Source organism: Nematolebias whitei, chromosome 21 (genome assembly GCF_014905685.2).
Source record: "Nematolebias whitei isolate Nwh7 chromosome 21, NemWhi1, whole genome shotgun sequence".
Lineage (NCBI taxonomy): Eukaryota > Metazoa > Chordata > Actinopteri > Cyprinodontiformes > Rivulidae > Nematolebias > Nematolebias whitei.
This window is the reverse complement of record NC_056518.1, coordinates 10,595,366-10,604,573: the sequence shown is the minus strand read 5'-3', so window position 1 is coordinate 10,604,573 and position 9,208 is coordinate 10,595,366. Positions and strand designations below refer to the sequence as shown.

Sequence of the window (9,208 nt, the reverse complement as noted above, 5' to 3'; positions counted from 1 at the left end):
CCCACTGTTTATAATTTTGTAAAAGTTAAAGATTTAGCAATTCTGATGACTCACAGCAAACTTAATAAATGACTAGCTTTAAAGATTAAACATGTGCTGCTGTTTTTAAATCTGATTTGGCTATTTTAAGATATTAATAATAATACTTTATTTATTTACAAAGTGCTTCACATGAATCAGTTAAAGCATGACACCAGAAAAACAAAAAGTACAGCAAATCACTTAAAGTACCTAACAATATAAGACAAAATGAAAATAAAAGATCATTGTTTAGTTTAGTTTAAACATCTCTCAGCAGTTTTAGAGGCTAAACATCAAGCTCGCTTTTGTTCTTTTATTTATTTAATTCATTTTGAAGTTATTTATCGTCAAATTGATATTGATGAGGAAAAAAAGAATGTGATAATCATGTGTCTGGATATCCGAGGCATGGAGACACCCTGATGTGACTTGCCCACTTTGGGCAGATCTGCCTGCTAATTACACCCTAGCTCTGTGAAGGGAGGTACTTACTTGGTGAGGTTGTTTTTTTTTTTTTTTAATGATGTGAGGGGTAGATATGGTATAAAAGCCCTCATCATTGTACTGGAGAGCAGCATATCCTCACTTGTGCTCCTACCTTAAGGATATACAGCAGCATCAGGAGCTCACTGGTGCTGAAGAGATTGGGTTTTCCTCTCCTTGAAACCGGTACGTATGATTCCTCCTCCTCTCTGCGTGGTTCTGTCTGGGCAGGAGTTTAGGAAAGATCTGGTCTTTGTTAGGCCTTGCATCGTTGAGGAAACGGTGAAAAGTTAGATTTTTGAGTGCTTTTCATAGATGACAGTTTTGTGTAATTTAAAGAAACAAAAAAAAAAAAAAAAAGCTTCATTTGCCTGTTTTTATTTGCTCTTTGCAAGAATTGACAGCCTGAACGCTTAGCTGGAAAAATCTCTTTGAGTCTAAACAAACAGATTTACCTGCAATTCTGACTGCTTTCTCCTTTCCCCTGCAGTTTAGACCTTGCAAGATGGACTTGCGTGTGGCGAGCATCCTGCTCCTCGTCGTGGCCTCTGCAGCAGCCACTGGAAAGGGATACGTGGTGAAGAAAGTGGTGCCCTACAACGTTAAGAGCCACAGTGAGTAAACAGCCTCTCAGCTGCTAACGCTCAGCAAACGCGTCGCCACAGCTTTGAATCTTGATGAAAAACGCCACTTTGTCGTAGCCGAAGGAGAGCCGAGCTGTCAGGCAGATGCTCACAGCTGCACATCACTTTAAAAAGTGAACTCCAGTCTCCTCTCAGTGCTGCGCTCTGATTGGCTGCAGCGTTGTGCCCGCCTCTTTCCTCTCAGAGTCTGTTTGGATGTGCAGAACGTTTCCTGCTCAGATTGATACAGACACTGGCCCTTAACAGTTTGTTTTGCATATTTTAACATTTTGATAACACAAATGTTTTTTTATATTTGTTTGTTGTGTGTTACTTTAGGTTAACTTCTACAGTTCTAACACTTTTAAAGAGTTGTAGAAATGCAGCTGCTTTCACTGTATTTTGTTTTTATCAATGGTTATTTGATTTATATTTTTTTATAAGCTGGTTTTTTTCAACATTTTCCTTGTTCAGTCAACATCAACACAGAGTTCAGTTTATTCAAGATAACTGCATTATTATTATTATTATTATATTATTCTAATTTTTGTATTTTTGTGTGTGAAAAATAAGAAAATTTGTCCTTACAGTGCAGGCATAGACCAACAAATATTATTTTGCTGCATCTTAAAAACATGCAATATTTTAAAAGTGCAAACTTATTCCAACGTGTTTCCAAAATATTGACTTTTATCAAATTTATTTACACAAGAAAAAGCATATTTTTATATTTGTGCGAATCAGCATGGTGCTATTTTTATTATTATAAAGTAGCTGGTGGTGGATTATATTTAGTTTGACGCAGCAGATTAGACCCCAGTCACCCGGCTGCTGGTTTGACTGGGTGTGCCCTGTTTCAAAGTCAAAACATCTGGTCTCCATCATCCAAACTAAGTTTAAATTATCCACGGAGAGAGCTTTTTACACAGTCTGACCACATTAAGGGCATTAGGCAGCAAATAAAAATATTTTTCATTTAGACATACTAATTTACATCAAGCTATTTTAAGCACCTGTAATTTTACCAAAACTTAGTAATTGTTTTATAATGAAGACCTAAAAACTTTTAAATATGTGGATTTAAACAAATGTACAACTAGATTATATATTTTATTGTATTGAGCTTTACCATTTATACAAAGTTTTGCAGAGACAGATGTGACAGATGTGCACCCAGACTCCATGACTGACCATCTCTTTCTCTTCTTGCAGTGGTATCAGTGGCAGGTGAGCCTGGTGAGCCAGGTGAGCCCGGCCCTGAGGGACCTCCCGGCCCACCTGGTCCCGCTGGGGAGAATGGCGAAGGTTTTCCCGGCCCTCAAGGACCTCCCGGACCTCCCGGACAGCCTGGTCGCTCAGTCGCTGGCAAACCTGGAACTCCAGGTGGACCTGGCAAACCTGGTGTTCCTGGAGAGCCTGGTGAGAAGGGAGAAACTGGAGCCACTGGCCTCCAGGGCCCTAGGGGAGCCCCTGGAGCCTCTGGAAGCCCAGGACCTGCTGGTCTGTCCGCTACTGGCAAACCTGGACCTTCCGGTCTTCCTGGAGCAATGGGACCTAGAGGAGAGCCAGGTCTGAAGGGACACCCAGGTGTGCCTGGACTTCCAGGTTCTAAGGGAGATAGAGGGATTGGAGCTCCTGGACCTCAAGGTGAAACTGGAGCTGAAGGACCAGTGGGACCAACTGGAGCACCTGGTCCAGCTGGAATTGGAAGACCAGGCAAATCAGGTACTCCAGGTGAGCCAGGAAAGTCAGGTAGCCCAGGTAGAGACGGTGCCACTGGCCCCATGGGACCACAGGGACCTAAAGGACACACTGGTGCCCCAGGTGTGGGTATTCCAGGTAAATCAGGTGAAAATGGTGCCCCAGGTCTGCCTGGTCCAGTTGGTCCTAAAGGCCACCAGGGACCTGCTGGAGCCCCTGGTGCCCCAGGTGTCCCAGGATATGGAAAGCCAGGTGCTAATGGTCAGAAGGGAGAGAGAGGAGCTACAGGTTCCACAGGTGCTCCAGGTTCAAAGGGTGAACAAGGTCCAACTGGTTATACTGGTGCAACTGGTGCAACTGGCCCCATTGGTTCTACTGGACCTCAGGGTGAAAGAGGATTTCCAGGTGCAACTGGACCTGTTGGCCCTAAAGGGGACGCAGGTGAAACTGGACCTCAGGGGCTTAAGGGACACAAGGGAGATCAGGGAGCACAGGGTTTCCCCGGAAAGCAGGGCTATCCAGGTGCAGCTGGTCCTCCAGGACCCAGAGGGTCAACTGGACCTGCAGGCGATAAAGGTACTGATGGTGCCCCAGGTACTCCAGGTGCCCCAGGTATTCCAGGCCCTGCTGGACCCAAAGGACATCCCGGACGTGCTGGTGAGCCAGGTGTCTCTGGATCCGATGGCACCCCAGGTCCCAGAGGACCAAGTGGGCCACAAGGCCCTGCTGGTCCAACTGGCCTTAAGGGACACCCAGGTCTTCCTGGTCCTCCTGGCCCCGCTGGTTTGGTTGCTAAGGGTCATGCTGGACCTCAGGGCCCCGCTGGTCAGCCTGGTGAGCCTGGAGCTGATGGAGAACCTGGCCCAGCTGGTCCTCCTGGACCCCCTGGACCTCCTGGTGAGGCTGTGTTTGAGAAAGGCATGGGCATGAGTGAGGTTATGGTCAAGTCCCCAATGTCTGCTTTCACTGCAACTCTGGCCACCCCCTATCCTGCTGCTGGTACCCCCATCAAGTTTGACCAGATCGTTTACAACGCTGAGAGCCACTATGACGCTGAGACAGGCATCTTCACCTGCCAGGTCCCTGGAGTGTACTACTTCTCCTACAGCATCCACGTGAATGGAGCTCATGCTCTGGTGGCTCTGTACAAGAATGGCCAGCCTGTTGTGTTTACTTACAATGAGTACAATAAGGGCTTCCTGGACCAGATGTCTGGCAGTGCTGTCCTCTTGCTCGATGAGCACGACACAGTCTACGTCCAGATCCCCGACGATGAGGCCAATGGCGTCTTTGCTGCCGAGAACGTCCACTGCTCCTTCTCTGGGTTCCTCATCGCTTCAACGTGATACGTTAGCGCCCAAAAGCCAGCCAGCTAATGTTGCAATCTATTTCTCAAAGTAAACTCCCTGTTAATTCCTCCTCAACCCCATAGACAGGCAGTTCAACCTTCTTGAGGAATAGTAGCATCTTAACTTGAAATTTACAAGAAATGGGTGCTAAGAAGAAGGAAAAGTAATTTATAGAAACAGGTGATCAGGGATGGGAAAAGCAATCTACAAAGTACCAGTGAGCTTTTGTAATGTAAACAGCGTGTGAAATCAAGGTGTTATAACCGTGTTGTGTCCAGAAGTTTTCCTCTCCATGTTGTTCTTTTTATACCGACTAAAACTGGTGCCTTTGTGTCTGTGTTTGTGCAACCTCTTTTTGTTTGTTTGTTGTTTTTGTTTATGCTGTTGGAAGCAGGAGTGATCTACATAAATTCCTTTCTGTGCAACTTCTTGTGACTAAAAATGTGACTTGAATATTTTGTGAAATGTGATGGTCAAATTGACCATTATAAAGAAACGAGTCACCTGAATATTGTTATACAAACACAAATTGTTTAACAGCAACATTGTTATAACCCTTGACATGCATTGTGTTGTGGTAAACATAAAGACCAAATAAAATATTGTCTTAACGAACATTTTGTCTCATATTCATTATTAATGGGAATACATCATAAACAAATGGCTTCAAGTTTCCTAAAACTATTCAGTTTAATGTTATCTCTATATAAAAAAAACAGTTCACTGAGCTAAACAAAAGTAAAAATAAAGTGTAATTAAATTATTAAAAAAAAAAAACTATAATACAATGAATATGAAAAAGTCATAAAATAGCATAAATTACATTTGAAACATAAAAGTGACATGAAAAAAAAATATGTGACTGAAGAAAATTAAAAACAAAATTACAAAAAAAAAAAAATACTCCACATGAAGTACATTTAATACACTACTCCTAAACCATTTAATAAACTGATTTATTTTTGAAGATATGATTTAATGCAAAAGGAAATTCCAGCAATTGAAACTATAGAGGCACAAAAAGCAACTCAAAAAAGAAAAGGATTTTGTGCAGTTCTGCACAGGAACAACATTATCTTTGAAATATTTAAACTAAAGCAACTCAACTGACACTTTGGATAATAATAAATTAAAACCATAGAGCATAAAATAATCAAATAACAATGAATAAAAGGGAATAATGAGAATTTTCTTATTATTCCCTTTTATGTGTTTATTGTTCACGTAAAGTAAATACTTTGTGCACGTATAGGTAAATTTGTACAATCGTGCAACAAATAACTCAACAAAGTGTTTAAGAGGAAATGGTTACATTTTGATTTTCATACTCTTACAGATTTCTTACTTGCTTTGGTTCAACCTACTTGAATACAAAATATGAAACTAAACAAATTCAAAACAACAAAATGTTGTTTTGGTTTGTAAATATAGGGTTCTTATAATTGTGACATTTAATTTAATTGAAAACAGTATTGATCTAAGATTTTTCATGTTTTGGTCGTTAGCCACTCCTGTGAATTCAGGTCTTTGACAAGTTTTAAAAACACTGAGATCATAATACCTCTTTACTTCTCTCTACGTTGTCAGTAGAAGGTACAAGATAGATCCTTTAAGGTCTAACAAAGTTAAGTCAGGTCTTCTGGACAAATTCTTCCAGTTGAAACATTTCATCTTTTATCCAAAAGACTTCTTCAATGTGAGGAGCTGCAACATAGTCAGTCTTATAAATAGCACCTTCACAGAGTGGATCAACCTGACAGCCAGAACTAGCTGTTCACGTGATAAAGGAGGACCATCAGCCTAACAATAGATCATTAATGCCCTGATGGCTGTTTACTATTCACAGAGGGCTGAGTGATACTAGCAGTAACAGCATTGTAAGCGGGGGACAGTTGAACACGGAGGCTCCGCCCCTGTTTAATGATGTTTTCACAAAGATGGCCTCCTTTACTCCTCTCTCGAACCATCATTCCTCTCTATCCAGAATGTGAACATCTTCATCCCTGAATGGCCTGGAGATGAGTGTAGACCACTGTTAGTATTTTTATCTAGACTGACTGGTTTTTTTGATCCACTCAGAGGTGGGATTATAATGAAATTATGACCCGGTTCTGACTGGTTTAAACATGGCCAGCAACTCTAAAAAGAGTCTCCCAGGGATTCAGTATCTGTCAAAGAATAGAGTTTTTATTTATTTTCGTTATTGGCCCTCGGCATCATGTAGAAAGGCTTTTTATGCACCGTCTCATTTTTTCTTACACGTTAGACCATATAAGATCCTTAAGATCACATTTAGTCCCTCCCCCTTATCCACATGATAGGCTGTTCTCCCCTTCTGCGAAGGAGGAGTCTAGGCCCTATATATCTGTAATGCCATGTAACATCGGCCCTTACGGTGCAGGATACCGTGTCGTGTATCGGACAGGACAGCGCTGTAAACTGTAACCTTCTCCTGCCTTAATTTAATACAATTGGTAAAACTTAATTCACGTTTCCTTGATTCATTGATAGTGTGAGTTGCCGCTTCTGAGGGAGGTCTGAGCCGGAGGGGCAGTGTGAGCTGGAGGCGGACCTGGGGTCCGAGATGAGGCCTGGGGCCCACAGCGGCCGACTGCAGTAACTCGGGGCCCGCATCAGCTCTTGCTGCAACACCACAGAGTCCTGACCTGATGATGTTGATCTTCTGTGCTGGTCCATCCTTTTGGCCAGTGGCTGTTTAGTTTCCCCAATGTAAGACTGATCACCCCCCTGACACAGAACAACATACACAATATTACTCTGTTTGTGCCGTGGGACTGGATCTTTAGGACGGACCAGTCTTTGCCGTAATGTATTTTGGGGTTTAAAAGCCACTGGGACGTTATGTTTAGAAAATAAACGTCTCAGTTTCTCTGATACTCCCTCAACATATGGAATGACCACTGGTCTGGGTCTGGGTTCCTCCTTTTCACCTGATGGCTGACTGGAGTCCTGTTTAGGTCAGTATCCGCATTGCTCTAGAGCAGGGGTGCCCAAAGAGGGACCCACGGGCCAAAGTTGGCCCACCAAGTTGTCCTCATTACTATGTTAAAATGTCCTTTAAAGTGTCAGTGTGTTTACACTCAGTCATTCTGACTGTAATGTTAATGTTAAATGGAAAGTCTGCCCAATGACTACCTTAATGGCACTGTGCAGCTGAAGTGGCTATTTTGTGCATTCAGTTATTTAATTTTAATAATTTATATTTTATTTTGACAGAATTCCTTCAGCTTCCTGCCACTGAAAAACATTTCACTTTGATCCTTCACTAAGAAACGTATAAATCACACATAAAGTGTTTAAAAATAACCTAAATTATAAATATGAACTGGCTTCAGTTGTGATTTTAGCCTCTTTTGGGGGGTGCTCAGGCATCCCTAAATTTAGCCTCAGCGCCTCTGAAAAATAAAACATCATTAGGACTTTGTAAGGGAACAGTTCTCAAACCTTAGTTTCACCAAAATACTGAATATGGAATAAATGATGACAGTCTCAAACAGGCCAGTAAAGTCTATGATTTTTTCTTTATTTGCACGAGCCATCCATCCATCCATCCATTATCTTTACCCGCTTATTCCATTTTGGATCACGGGGGTCGCCGGTGCCCATGTCCAGCAATTACTGTGTAAGGGGCAGGGTACACCCTGGACAGGTCTCCAGTCCATCACAGGGACACATAGAGACAAATGAGACAAACAACCATTCATTCTCTCCCTCACACCTAGAGACAATTTAGAGTTACCAGTCAGTCTAACATGCATGTTTTTGGTCTGTCGGAGGAAACCAGATTACCTTGAGAAAACCCACGCATGCACAGAGAGAACATGCAAACTCCACCCTAAAGTCTAAAAAAGTTCAATCTGGTCCTCTGGACATTAAAAAAAAAAAAAAAAAAGAAGCAAAACAACAAAAAATGTAGAAACGTTTCATCTCTCATCCGAGAGACTTCCTCAGTCTGAGGTGCTGTATTCAGCTCAGTCTCTTAAATAGCACCTTCTCAGAGTGGATCAACCAGTTTGCTGCTGACAACCAAAAACAGCTGCTCACATGCTCAAGAAGGACCATCAGCCTAACAATGGATCATTAGCACACTGATGGTTGTTTACTGTTCACAGAGGGCTGAGTGATACTAGCAATCACAGCATTGTAAGAGGGGGACAGTTGAACCCGGAGGCCTCCACCCCTGTTTAACGATGGACGATTTCTTTTCACAAAGATGGCCTCCTTTACTCCTCTCTCAAACCAGGACGTTCCTCTCTGTCCAGGATGTGAACATCTTCATCCCTGAAAGAGTGACCGCTGGCCTGGAGATGAGTGTAGACCACAGAGTCTTGGCCTGATGATGTTGATCTTCTGTGCTGGGCCATCCTTTTGGCCAGTGGCTGTTTTGTTTCCCCGATGTAAGACTGATCACAGCCCTCCTGACACTGAACAACATACACAACATTACTCTGTTTGTGCCGGGGGACTGGATCTTTGGGATGAACCAGTCTTTGCCGTAATGTATTTTGGGGTTTAAAAGCCACTGGGACGTTATGTTTAGAAAATAAATGTCTCAGTTTCTCTGATGCTCCCTCAACATACGGAATGACCACTGGTCTGGGTTCCTCCTTTTCACCTGATGGCTGACTGGAGTCCTGTTTGGGTTTCTTCTATGCTTTCAGGAAGGCCCAGTTAGGATATCCACATTGCTCTAGAGCCTGTCTTGTGTAGGATTTCTCCTTCTGCCTGGCTCCTGAGTTAGTGGGGACGCTGTCTGCTCGGTGGTACAGAGTCCTGATGACTCCTAACTTGTGCTCCAAAGGGTGATGGGAGTCAAACTGCAAATACTGGTCTGTGTGGGTGGGTTTGCGGTACACCTCAGTTTGCAAATGTCCTCTATCAGAGACTGAGACCTCACAGTCCAAGAAAGCCAACTTGCCATTTTTTTCATCTTCTCGTGTGAACTTGATGTATTTATCCCAAAGGTTCATCCCAAAGATCCAGTCCCCCGGCACAAACAGAGTAATGTTG

The 9,208-nt window shown here is 42.8% G+C and overlaps 1 protein-coding gene across 1 annotated transcript; it reads left to right on the top strand.

Moving 5' to 3' along the window:
- The first annotated feature begins 600 nt into the window (after positions 1-600).
- Positions 601-4,792, top strand: LOC119427006 (collagen alpha-1(X) chain). The gene is made up of 3 exons (XM_037694580.1): positions 601-690; positions 995-1,118; positions 2,340-4,792. Exons 2-3 carry the CDS (start codon positions 1,010-1,012, stop codon positions 4,172-4,174), a joined length of 1,944 nt encoding a protein of 647 aa, XP_037550508.1. The 5' UTR covers positions 601-690; positions 995-1,009; the 3' UTR covers positions 4,175-4,792.
- Positions 4,793-9,208: the final 4,416 nt, after the last annotated feature.